The 13,457-nt window shown below is 36.4% G+C and overlaps 1 protein-coding gene across 7 annotated transcripts in view; it reads right to left on the bottom strand.

The window, feature by feature from the left end:
• Nucleotides 1–207: 207 nt before the first annotated feature.
• The window catches only part of LOC119661105 (kinesin-like protein KIF13B), a 44,880-nt gene continuing 31,630 nt past the window's right edge, over nt 208–13,457 (bottom strand). For 2 of the 7 annotated variants that reach the window (XM_038070294.1, XM_038070298.1), the window contains 8 exons: nt 9,037–9,198; nt 7,598–7,730; nt 3,989–4,084; nt 2,076–2,141; nt 1,609–1,928; nt 1,466–1,538; nt 743–1,399; nt 208–668 (listed from right to left, as the gene is read on the bottom strand). In XM_038070294.1, the coding sequence (XP_037926222.1) occupies nt 361–668; nt 743–1,399; nt 1,466–1,538; nt 1,609–1,928; nt 2,076–2,141; nt 3,989–4,084; nt 7,598–7,730; nt 9,037–9,198 (1,815 nt within the window). In that variant the 3' untranslated portion in view covers nt 208–360. The remainder of the gene's footprint in view (nt 669–742; nt 1,400–1,465; nt 1,539–1,608; nt 1,929–2,075; nt 2,142–3,988; nt 4,085–7,597; nt 7,731–9,036; nt 9,199–13,457) is intronic. The other 5 variants (XM_038070296.1, XM_038070300.1, XM_038070295.1 and 2 more) reach the window with 5 other exon arrangements.

Raw genomic sequence — 13,457 nt, 5'->3', positions numbered from 1 at the left:
TGTACCCTTTCTTCCCCTTTGACGCCCTTTCGTATTATTGTTTCTGGAAGACTTGGCTTCAAATTTATTCTTTTTCGTAGGCACTGAAATACAACAATGGCGAATCGACACCAAAGTTGTAGCAACATTTAAACTTAAAAACACATAACGACAAACAGAAAAATTTCGGACACAATTCTAACAACTCATATGAAGAGAAACGGCACCTTTGCATATTTTAACATCGCGTTTATTTTTTAAATATATTAGATTTTTGACCATTGTTTTTTTTTCTTAAATTTTCAGCAAATGTAATTCTTGGAAGAAGCGCTAACCATGTGTGTGTTACATCACCATGTGCAGAAATATTCGCTTACTTACTTATTTACTTTTTGCTACTTTCTCTGTTTTCAATGCCCGCATTGCTTTACCACGCTTATCCAAAATTAACTTATCATGTCGGACGAATATCCCGTGTCTTGGTTTACATATAAAATACTGAATTCCTTGGACAGTTCCATCGTTACGACCGGTCGGTGTATCGAGCTCAACACCAACCCACAACCCAGATTGAAAATGTGTTGGACCGACAAAGCAAATCACGCCGCTCCAATTGTACGGACGTATTAGCACGGACTCACCCACTGCCACCCACTCAGGGGCAATTTCCGACTCAGCTTTTGCATAATCTAAGTTCAATAGAGAAAATATAAATATATAAGTGCCGGTGGAATGCACAGTCAACTGGTTGCAAAAAAAGTACCTTCCATACACTCTGTCTCAAATGTGCTGGCTAGATTGTCATTTTCTGCTTCAATATTTTCATTAAACTTGAACAAGGGTAGCGAGTGTCTTTTTGAACTGTTCAATCTATTATTGGTGTGATTTTTTCTCCGCTTGATCTTACCTGGCGCCACTTCACTCTTTGCACTTCTCATCCGCTCAGTTGTGGTGTTATCTTCTAGTTGATTATGATCAGATTTTAAAATTTGTGGACTTTCTGAAGCGTTACAATTACTATCAACTTTCCTATTATTTACTATTGCATTTTTATTTTTATCACTCATATCTGTACTTCGACTTAGCGACTGACGGCAATCACTTTTGTTCTCATCTGTGATGTTTTTGTTTTTGTCTTTTTTTGCGACATTAGTTTGCCCAGCACATCCGGACGTGTTACCTTGAGCAGGACGTGGATGTGTTGAAGGTTGATCTTTCGGAATTGTCGAATTCTCTTTTTTATTCTGACAAACTTCCGGTGTGTCTATGGACTTCCTTTTTATATACAAAGAATCTTTTAAGAAAGGATTAAATCGCTGTTGATTAGGAGGTACATTCACACTAGAATTAGTAGCAGTTGCAGTTTCTATATTTGTGCACTTAGTATTGGGTGGTGACTCGGATGGAATAGAATCGAATTCTGCATCAGAGTGAATTGAAAATAAAAAATAAAACTACTTTTTGATAAAAATTTATTAATGTTTACCAGGAGTGCCATCGGTATTCAGAGATCGAATAGATGACGAATCGTCATTCGATAGGTTTCCAGTGGAAGCAGCCTGCGAAGAACGAGATCATCAATCATTACAATCACGATGTACCACCAAACATTTTAAAATTGATATTAACCTGTGAATCATAACCACTGGACGTAGAAGAATTCATACTCGGTGTTCCGAGACTTGTAACATGTCTCAACGTGGAACGTCCGCTCGAATGATTGAACATGTTGTCATTCAGTTGACTTACTTCCACCAGAGAATCCATGGTTTTCGATACCGACATGCGTAACTTCGGTTTCTCATTTGGTGTCTTCTCTACTCCGTAGTCAGAACATTCTGGATCACTATAGCTGTCCTCTGGCTCTTCTGGAAGTGGACGGTGGACAAGTGGCTCCTCGTGTAATGTTGTCATTCGGGTACCGATTAGTTTACTGCATGCCGGAGACGCTACGGGAAAAAAGAATATTTGAAAACATTATAGCAGGAGAAGGAATTAACCTCTCGTTCGACTTTCATTCGATCATTTCGAACGAAAGATTATCTCAATAATCCGTAGAAATAGAAAGGTAGGAATGTCATGATACTTAAACCTACGTTTTAACGATTGCGGTGTTTTTATACTGTTAAGATTTGGAGTTAAATTAAGGAATGTAGGTCGTGCTGCAATCCAGAATGTAGGCAAGTTACAATAGAGAAAGTTTACATTATTAGTTGGTTAGTAGTTACTCAAAATAAAAAAGGAAATAAAGCCAAAAAAGTTTTATAAAATATTTCCATATATATCCAGGTTGAGTAAAATACCGCAAAGATTATAAATAGAACATTGCAGCTTGCGTTAGTGCTTCAAATTTTGAGCTCTCATCTCATCAAAAATAAAAGAGGATCTCAATAAATATGTAAAATTGCAGGATGAAAAGTGAAGTTCGTGGCGGTAAGAGAACGGTGAAGTACCGGAGGGCAGACACTATATTTCACATACTCGTACCTTCAAATTTATCTATAACACCTGATTCTAAGATTTTCTACAGTTATTTCGTTAATTTAGAGTTCAGCTATCGTCTCTATGCCTATCATGTTACATGAAGAAAGAGCTGTACACCTAATCAATTTGTATAAACAGAAGTGACGGTGTTAACTAGATCTAATAAAAAGTTCCAAAAAGCTACGTTTATTAAAAACTGCTTTAACTATAAGGCCTTACCGGTATATAGCTACAAATCCCCCCTATTCCTTCATATTTTTCCAAACTACAAGATATGCGTACATATTACAGACATAGATATTATTGTCACCCTAAGCTACCTATTACCGAGTACTGTACATATCTATGCATATATAAATTGATCGTACTTATATTTCCGGTTTACTTCAAGCACAAAAGTATACATATGTACACATATAGTGCGTATATTGAATAACGCTGCTCTAATGTACTAATATATCTATCTGGATTACCTAACCGCAAACTTCATTAGCATCTATATATACCTAGATACACACAAATGTCTGTCCAGAGTAATTGATATTGCTATACAAATGACCCGAAAACTTAAAATAAACTGTTTCTTCGTGACCCCCCATTCATGGGAGCTCACTTTGTTCTGGTATTGATGGATTGATATGGGATGATGACCTCATACACGTTGTAGAATCCACGAAATTCACAACAAGTGGTAAGTTTCACCCTCTATAACTTTGTTAATAATATTTGGATTTTCTTCAAACTTGACCAAATTGTGTCTTATGTAGTCTTTTATACAAATTTTGTAGTTCTAACGTGAACTTAAGGGGGGTTTTGGTTTCTAAAATACACTAATATACTATTATTAACTTTATTTGTGCAAATATCAGAACGGGATGTATTTTGAGGCCTAGATTTCGTTTAGATACAGTAGATTCAGATTTTCCGGTTGGATGGGTCCCCCCCCCCCTTAAACTTAAGACAAAATGGCGCCACTTGCTATATGTAAAGTTAACATCAGACCACACGCTCTCACAATTTTTCGTGACAATCTGTCTAGTCGTTTCCCAATAAATCGGGTGTGACAGACAGACAGACAGACATCAAATCAATTCTAAAGGTTTTGTTTCACACAAGACCTTAAAATCACTAATGCTATATATTGTTGTTCAAAACAATGATTCATACACAAAACTGACTTTGCCAAAGTTAAGTTATAATACTAGAGCTTTGATATAGACTTCACAATCTTCACGAACAAATAATGGGAAGATATAAACAAATAATTGGAAGAACGTCAGCGTAACACTACAAAATTAGAAGGCATGATCAATGTGGAAGACTTTTAGAAGCCAATTAAATACCGCTGCAATAATATATTAGATTTTACCACCCTGGAATTGTTTGCTAGCCATATTGAGTGATAGATAAGTCACTGGCTACTTAAAATACACATACAATTTAAAACAATGTTATCTGAAGCCCCTTTCATATTTAATCTTCCAATAAAATGAATCCTCTATGAATATAAATAAATGTTTCCTACCAATTCCAAACGGCTTCCCAGGGGAATCGTCGCAGTTGCTCTTGCTTGCAAAGTAGTGGCGGCTGCGCACTGGATGATCTCTTATATTTCGTTGAGCTAGAAAGAAAAGTATTTCAATGAAATTTTCTCCTGAAAACAAATGATGAAAAGCTGTAATCAATAGTTGGGCAGTAACCGAGAAACGGCCATTTGAAGTTTTGTTAGGCAGACGGAAAGGGAGAAGAGAAGAGGAGCGAGGCAAGTGATTCCCGAAATATATACTAATATTTCGAATAAAAATAAATACACTAGGGAAAGAAGATGATGATATTGTTTCGTTAATTTCTTTAAATCTCGTCATTTAACAGTTTCTAAAGTGTACCTGAGGAAAATCGGAATTCACATACAAAAATTAATCCTAAAAACTTTTTGCAAAACGGACGAATCCCATTTGTTGATCTATCCTAATAAAAAAATTCAAAATGGAAGCTCGCTACTCAGTTGCTGATAACGTTTTTAATATACGCGGCTCCAGATAATTATAGACCCACCCAGAATCTTTCTTTTTTTTCATTTGAATATTATCTTCTGTTCCGTTTTTTTTTTAATTATTCTTTTAATAAAAAAAGTTCACAAGAAACAAAAAATGTATGGGGAAGCCTGCTTTAAGAGGTTGAAAAATCGTTTTTTTTTTTGCGCCAATCGATTCCTAATATATTTGATACACACGTATATGATATACACACAAAGCTACAGATTCTAATACTCAATGTTTCCATAAATGCAAAGCCAAAAGCAGACGAGTGTCAGGTAATTACGGTGCTTGATTTTAATGTTTAACTAGAAATTTTGACTTGAAAAGGTAACGGACATTTACCACAGTAGGTAAATTTTGACTGGATCAGGACTAGCTGATTACAAAAATGATACCTTTTATTATCGAAGACTTTGGGGCTCGTTTTTTAGACTTTCTATTTTTATGATTTCATTAAATTGGCGCTCGCAATTGGAAAAAAGCTAACATTCCCTTTCGAATGAATTATAGCATATTTCCTTCAGCACTAAATTATCTTCTACTTAAACCAAAAAAAAATATTGAAAAAAAATTAACAATTTTTTTTACTCTTCGAAGTATTTTTTTTCTTAAAAACTACATTTTGAAAATGAAATTTTCGAATTTCTTCCGTGTTTTTAATTCATCAAAATGAAAAAAAAAACCTAAAAATGGAAACCCTACTCGATTTTTTCGTTTTTTAGCAAAAAAAGACCTAACATAAAGTCAAATTCTCGTTAATTTTTTGCTACCAAGGTCACCAATTGCCTATGAAATATTCCTTAGAGAAAATCATGAATTCAGGTGTGTGAATTGTTACATTGGGGGACAAAATTATTAAGCTACCAAATTTTTTTTGCAAAATCCGCAGCATCAAATAATAAATAATAAAATCTTCAGGATACCCGCATGAAACGTGTGACGGTTTAAAGCGTCGCATTGTTAACACGGCGACAAAATGCACAACATATATTGAGATCAAGTGTGAACTAAATCTGAATATATCGCGTGAAGCAATTAGCATTATAAAACAGTAAGGCCGAGCGTAAGTTGGGACGCCGCTTGGCGAGGTGATATGACGTCACTCACCGGGACTTTCTGTGAAACAAGGAAAATCATACAACAGCGAACTTTCACACGCAAGGTGACGTGGCGAAGTTTGGGAGCGTCCGTGAGCTGTGTTCATTTTTTTGACATAGTGGCGATAGAACTGCGCCTCAATTTTCGTTATATCTGCTCGCAGGAAAGCTCCTGCGTCACACTGCGTCTCAAATTGCGATCGACCTAATGCTATTCAGCAAGCTAAGATGTAAAAAGCGTCAGTTTTTACATAACAAATCATGCTGTCTAGAATTCGCCAGGGACGATTTCCGAATGTCCGAACTGCTTTTAATACGGTTAATTGATCAATTCATTTTTCTTTTTTAACGGGACTTTCTCTCTCTAATTTTAAAAAAATTTTTTTTTACATATTTCCATTCTATTCACATTCAAAAATTATCTCTTAAAATTTTGTAAAGAAATTCCTACTAGAAAAAAAGTTATATTAGTAACGACGTTTGAACAGAAACCGGATTCAATTCATGCTTTGATCGCGACGCTGGAGTGGTGTAAATTCTTACAGGGCAAAGAAAAAAATAAACCTTTTATTCATAAGTCACCGCTAGATCCAAGCATACGTGACTATATTTAGCCAGTATTCGAGTCAAAGGGATGTCTCAGCGGAGATACACGGAATAGTAGCGAAAGTTACAATAACTTCATTTGGAATGTTTCTCCGAAAAACAAGTTTTCTAGCAAAGATGTCACTGAAATTGAAAAGGTACGAAAACTAACCCGGAGGTTATGGACCTAATGGGCATAAAAGCTGGTTAATTTGAAACGGCTTGGTCGACAAGTTGACGAGACCCATGTTTCGCAAGCGAGCAGTAAAAAAAGGGCCGAATTCATAAGAAAAAAGCTTTGACAAACGGCTTACAGCAATTACTAGATGAAAAAGGTCCTCAATATTCGCTAGGATCGCTGATTAAAGATAAAAACAAAAATGTCAACCTGTTATTCAATAAAATTGTATTTATTTAAACGCTTTTTTCTCTAAACTCCCATTTTCAAATGGCGGTCCACAAAGTGTCCTTTTTCGTCGCGATGTTAGTGGGGACTGCTTTGGGATTTACGAATCGGCTCATTCATGATTTGGACGGAGTTTGACAACCAGGAAGAAACTTCGTCTTGCTTTCTTGGGCACTCAAACAAATTCAAATGACACCAGATCTATGTTGCCATTTTTTTTCTAAGATCATTGTGATGCAGAGTTCTGGTATCAGTAAGAAAACAGCACAACATATACGGCAGTCCGCCGTAAATGGTTTCCCCAGGGACAATTCGTGAGCTCAAAAATACCATTCTGGTTGAGTAGGAGCGCGGATACCAATTTGCTAATATACAACATCTAGTGAATTTCATGAGCCCGTGTTATAAGTTTGAAATCGTTTTCTTAATAAATTTGTTATTATGTCTTTTGTTGTAAACGCCATTTTTTAAATTGGAAGTAAATTTTTAATTTCTTGCTTTAAAGTAGAGAATAACTATGTTACTACTTTTTTTCGTTTTCTAACATTTTCATTAAAAAAAAAAATGAAATAGAAAGTGAAATTATTCAGATGATAGAATGAGGAATAGAGTGGATCTATAGTTATGTGGAGCGCAGTGTACAAACATATACAAAAAACCAAAGCAGAAATTGAAGAGGAAGATCAATTATTATTAAGGACGAGAGTAATTCTTCAAGATTCATAAGACCTTTGTGACGTTTTTACTTCGGCAGACCCTCCTTTAGAAAACTAGATAGCTTAATGGACACACCAACTTCACAATCCAAGCCAAACATTTCTCTTAGCTTCCCTGGTTCATTTCTACTTCAATTTGTTGGACCTCATTATGGCACATATTACAGTTTTTTACATGCGATTGACCTTCCTTTAGCGCCTTTTACCTGCTATTCTACATATTAATTGCAAATCAGTAGTCTAACGCTGATGCCTCGATATAGTAGAAAGTATACTTTACAAATAACTTACCTTTCTGGGTAGGTGTAGTTTGTTGCCAGCTGCTTATCTGGTTCAGCCCATAATCAGAATTATTTAGATCCATAAACGATTCTGATCGCCCAACATTCGTTAATGATTCCATAGATGTATCGAATCGCATAATCTACATAGAAAAATGTGAAAAAAAACTTAATGACTACTTTCATTGCAACAGTATTTTTCAATAGCAGAATGGAAATAGAACTTCGTTGGGCAGGTTTGTTATTGCCATCAATCTTACTTTTGCTGAGTTCAAAATCAGTTTTATTTTACTCTTAACCTATAATAATTTCTAATATTCATTGATATGTGCACAAATAGTTACAGAAAATGCATAGATCATATGTAAAAAGCAAAGACAAACTAAAACTAAAATAGAGAAAGAATAAAGTGAGTTTGCGCCACTAAGCTCACAGCAGACTTATTGAAATGAGGAGCATTTCGATGCACTGAAAACACAGCTTGATAGTAAATGAAATGATCAAATGAATATATCCTGAGCTTGAAATATACAAGAATAGCATGAAAAAGCCACGGTTTTAGGCAGAAAATACACTCAACATACCGTAATCCAGTTGAAGGATGCACTGACAATCCAGTGATAGTAAGATTAACTATTCAAAAAACTTTTAGGTTATAAAGCCAAACTCAAATTGCAACCATGGGCTTATGTTTTAAAATGCGTAAAATGCGAAGCCCTCAAATTAACTAGGAATATATTGAATTATTGGCTTAGTTTGGCAGCTTTTGAGCGAATTATACAATTTTAATAATTGAAAACCAAACGAAGTCTAGTCGTGGAAGTGGTGATCTACCAGATTCGATTTGCCTATCTCTTCTGGTTATTTAACTATTAATGGCTTTTTATTTGGCCATCAATTTCGAAATATTGAATCAAATCAATTGGAATTCCTTCCAAACAATTTTAAAACACATCTCATTGCTGAATGCCATCAGAAAAATTAAATAAAACTCACGACACCCATTTATGTTTTCCAAGCCAGTCTCTTCGAAATCTTTACAACTAGCCTACAATGATATCGAAATTCGTAGCCTGGCTGATATACAGAGTTGAAAATGAAACTACATCCTACCATATGTGTATAATACATAGAGACTTCCATATAGACCCAAACCAAACATAAACAAGCAACATATGCAGGCCAAGTGAACACAGCAGGCACTCTAGCCTTCTTGCAATCAAGAATATACTTCCATATTCAACATTTTAAAGTGTTCACAAGGAAAGATGTTAACAGCATGAAATTAGGACGTATTAATGGACATAACAACATGGTCGATTTCACTAGCAATGGAATTTTAGTTGTCTATTGGAAGCAGTTCAAGGAAATGAAGATGTAGATTGTGGACTAGCACCAGATTGAGCAGTCTGCACCATATATTAACATTTTTAGTATTTCCCCACTTACGGATTCTGGTAAATAACTATTATTGCTTCGTTGAAATGAGGGGTTTAAGGTGGAGGTTAGATGATGATCAGATGGATCTTGAGTTTCATAATTTTCTGTAGGTTCTGTTTCTGTAGGTTGAGTTCGAAACCAATGATACCAAGCACTGCAACTTACTTTCGGCTGTTTTGAAAAAAATAATCCAATAAAAAAACTTAATTAGTCTCATTTTTTTTGGAACAAAAATTCCTTAGGAACACAGAAGATTAGGAAGAGAAAGATTAACACTTTTTGCAAGCTTTTGGTGTTATCATGTTATAGTTGGCGTTCAGCGTTGATTATTAGCCATTTCGTATACAAATTTAAAAAAGCAATAATTGTACACGGTTAACGGAGTTATATTCAAAAAATTTATTACAAATAAGGGTATACTATCCGGGAGGACATGTTGCCAGTCTATCTTCGGACTAAGCACTTGCTTAGGTAGGTTGCTTCCGTTACTCTATTAACTCTCATACTATTACATAGTCAGGACGGGTTACGAACGCTACTGTCTCCAGATCGTGAAGCTCTTGTTGAGAACAATAGTAAGGCGATATCACCAGCTTTAGTTGGCGATCCCGCATATTCCTTACATGGCGATCCCAAAGATTCTTTCCATGGCGACCTACCCATGTTTTACATAGCGATCCAATCTATTCTCTACATTATGTCTACGCTGCAAATACTGAACAGAGGAAGATTTTTCGAAGTTTTGAAAAGTCATATAGATTCTACCATAGAATTGTAATTCTCCCAAATTTAGACATGTTTGTTCGTATATGGTTGGCTATAGAGTGAGTGCAAGCGTATAGAGCGGGAAAAAAGTTTGCAGATCATCTACTAGTCGTTATAACCGAAGTTAAATATGAAACTCTAAATAATTTCGAAAGTGACGCTTCCCTATAGTTACATCGCGGGCCCCCAGAATGACATAGCCCAATTGAAAATCACCAGTAGTTTTTCGAGCGAACATAACAAAACATCTTGATGTTCATAAATTACTAGCTAAGGAGCCAAAGAAAATCCACAAAAGCTTCCATGCAATCTTATAATCGATACAGTACCTGTAAAGCAGACTGTCTAGCAAAATCAAAATACCTCGACAGCCTACAATGATTATAAATACACCTTTGTTCCGATATCACATTCGCAGTGACTACAAGTGTTACACTTGTACAAAATCGGTGAAAACTAAACCATCGGTATCCTCACAAACATCGAGGCGACTCTCTTAGCCCAATGTCATTTTGTTTGGCCTATTACCGAAATGTACATTGAGTTATTTAATGGATATTGATAACATCAAATTGTATTCCAAAAACCAATTTTTCTTCTAGCTGGACATCACCATCCAGATTAGTGCGAATTTCGACATGTAGTTGGGTATATCCCTAAACCCAACGCATAAAAATAATTATTCGAGGAAAACACACCGACAATGAATGAACATCTACATTGAATCACAAAGGTGATTTTTGTTAATGATTATTCTCAGTACGAAGTAATTTCAAAACATTTGTGTTTATTTTTCTACATAGTTTCCTTATACCGAAACACATTTTTCCCAGCGTTTTGGAAGTTTCCTGACCCTATCATCATAAAAAGTTGAGGGTTGATGAAGTGCACTAACTGCGCACGAAGGGTTCAAACTCTTCATTGAAATTCAACTTTTGATCTTCAAGAGCTTCCTTCGGTAGTGAAGCCAAGTTTTATCACAGGGAACTATGCGACTGAGGAACTTTCTCCTTCTTCAGAATAATCGGATAATAACCTTTGACAAATTTCCAAACGAACGTTTTTTGATCGGGAAGCCGAGGAAACATCGGTTCTGAGATCTTTGAGAATCCAAGTTCCCCTCTGACGACGGAATGTACACTCCCGTCTTAGGCTTATTAAATAAGCACCTTCGTCGGCGGTCTTCTTCCAAAGTTCTCTAACTGTGCGGATGTTTTTGTCTTTTATAAATGTTCGAGGACGTCAATTGTGACCCTGATTTTCCACCATTTTACGTCCTTCACAATTACTTTTGTGTCACTGGTACACGAGAGTTTTCGAGAGCGTTTCAGTCCCCAATTAAGCCGGTAAACTTGATAGCATTTCTGAAGATTCCACTTCTTCTCTTTATAATAATCCGTTGTGCACCAAAGAAGGAATCACCCAGACGGAATTCACGGAGAAACATCAGAACTTCGTGAAAAAAATCATGGCAATGAACATCTTCGACATCCCCGTTCTTTTGTATACTTTCGACGTAATATACAGTGAAGTAACACGGATTTAGAGTCTTGTCAACAGAAAGGTAAGGGTAGTTCTTGCAAAAAATAATATGCACAATAGAGCTGTCGAAAAATTGAAAATCACCATCCATTGAGGAGAAGGCTCCTGAGTTGAAAACTACACTACAATCAAGTGCGTCCTCTTCGTGAGTTTTTCTAACAAAAGCAATCCTCTAACCAATTGCATAGACTACCGTTATGGCAAATAAAATATTGTCTTCTTTGAATTGGAGGAGCAGAGGATGGGATCACATGTCGACTGTAACTTCAGTTCAGCAGGAGGATATTGAGCGGCATTGAGTACACCAGCCATCTTAGCTGCATCTGCAAAATTCTTCATTAAAACCTTGCGTTGAAGTAGGATTGAGTGACAAACTACCATCCGATAAAATGGACCAGCCAAATCTTGGACAATGATCGGGTCAAACTACTGTAGGAGCACACTATTACCACAGACCACAGTATTCATCACAATAGGTCCAAGCTAATTCTACTTCGCAAGGTAGAACCAACATGTTTCATAATCGATGTAGCCGTACCGTTGGAGCGAGTCACTGTTGAAGAACAATAAGAAAGATTCCGAAAATACAGTTCCTTGGCGAACGATATAAAATAGACATGGACGTCCAAGCAGTTCCGAAAATGAAAGTAAAAATCTGAAACCTTTTTCTTTTAATAATAATAATTGTTGGCGCAACAATCCACATTGGATCAAAGCCTTGGAGTGTGGAGATGACATTGGGAGATTATTACTCTAATTTGGCTCAGGTACTAATTCGCAGCTGTGTCGACTGGTATCCGATATCCAGTCACGATAACAAATCGTGACTGGATATCTCTATTTCTTCTCATCCCTAAAGGTGAATAGTTTTCTTCCGTGCAGATTCTGACAAACTATAAATGAAGTTGACTTCGGCCCGCCTGATGCCTAGATTTTGGAAGAGGTATGTAGATCATATCTGCGCAACCATCAGAAAGTGCGAATTCGAGAATACGCAAATTCTCACAACATACTAAATCCAAATATCCATAATTATTATTATTGCGGAGGGAACAGAAGAGATTAGAGCTGAAAATCCACAGAACCGACGGACACCAAATGAGTCGTTCCCAGTATCTCGGATCATGCTCATCGGATCAACCGGAACTTTGGAATTTAACCAAATCACTTTTTTGCTGAAGCGACAGCTGGGCAAAAATGGCAAATGGCGAAATCTGGGATATAAAAAATTTGCTGCGCAAATTGCATCAAGTATAGAACGGATAGGCAAGAAGCAATGCTGAAACACGTCTCGGAGAACACCTGAAGAAAGCAGAGATGGAGAAAGAAAGGGATCGACAGGCTTCAGATCCAAAGTAGCGGCCTTGACGAACTACACCACTTTGAAAGAAATCAGAAAATTGGTGAAATACATCAGGGATACAAGAAAATTAACCGTGGCCCAAAGTATGGAAATTTACCGAACGAAGATAGACACCCTTCTCAACAGGGACCAGGGTAAGGGATATTCCTGGCTATTAAAATTAACCAAGCCATATCCACAAAAGGCTATTTATATCTGTTTCATCGGCGAGATGAGTAATCAGGGGGAAGTACGTAACACAACATAAATAGAACGAATTTAGATTTCTTTCCTCATTTGAACCCTAGCACTAAAAATGGCGACAAATAGCCACCGAAGTATGCATATTAGCGAAAAATAAACAAGTCGGAAAATCAGAAGCTGAACGTTTCAGATATAGGTTTTGTGTATTGCTTATATAAGAATATTTGAGTGGACATTTGTCCCATTCGCACATAGCTCGTCACGTGCAATGGACAACGGAATTGGTTTAGCAGGGCGAATTACACGCAAGAAATCGCTCCTCCATTCGAAAAATAAAGAAATCGGGGAATCGGAAGCAGGTATAAAAGGTTTTTGGTATTTCTTGTGTAAAAATATTTGAGTTAACATTAATGCATATGCATATATTATGTCAGAACATTCACTTGACATGAAGCGAAAATTTTGACCTACAACAATTTTCACCAAACTTGGCAGGATCATACTTTATATTGCAGCCTATGCTACCACATGATTCCAGGATGAATTTAAGGGGAGTATTTCGGAGTCTACGCACCGT

This window comes from Hermetia illucens, chromosome 1 (assembly GCF_905115235.1).
Source record: "Hermetia illucens chromosome 1, iHerIll2.2.curated.20191125, whole genome shotgun sequence".
In the NCBI taxonomy this organism is placed as follows: Eukaryota; Metazoa; Arthropoda; class Insecta; order Diptera; family Stratiomyidae; genus Hermetia; species Hermetia illucens.
Note: the sequence above shows the minus strand (reverse complement) of the source record. Positions and strands in the feature narration are given on the sequence as shown.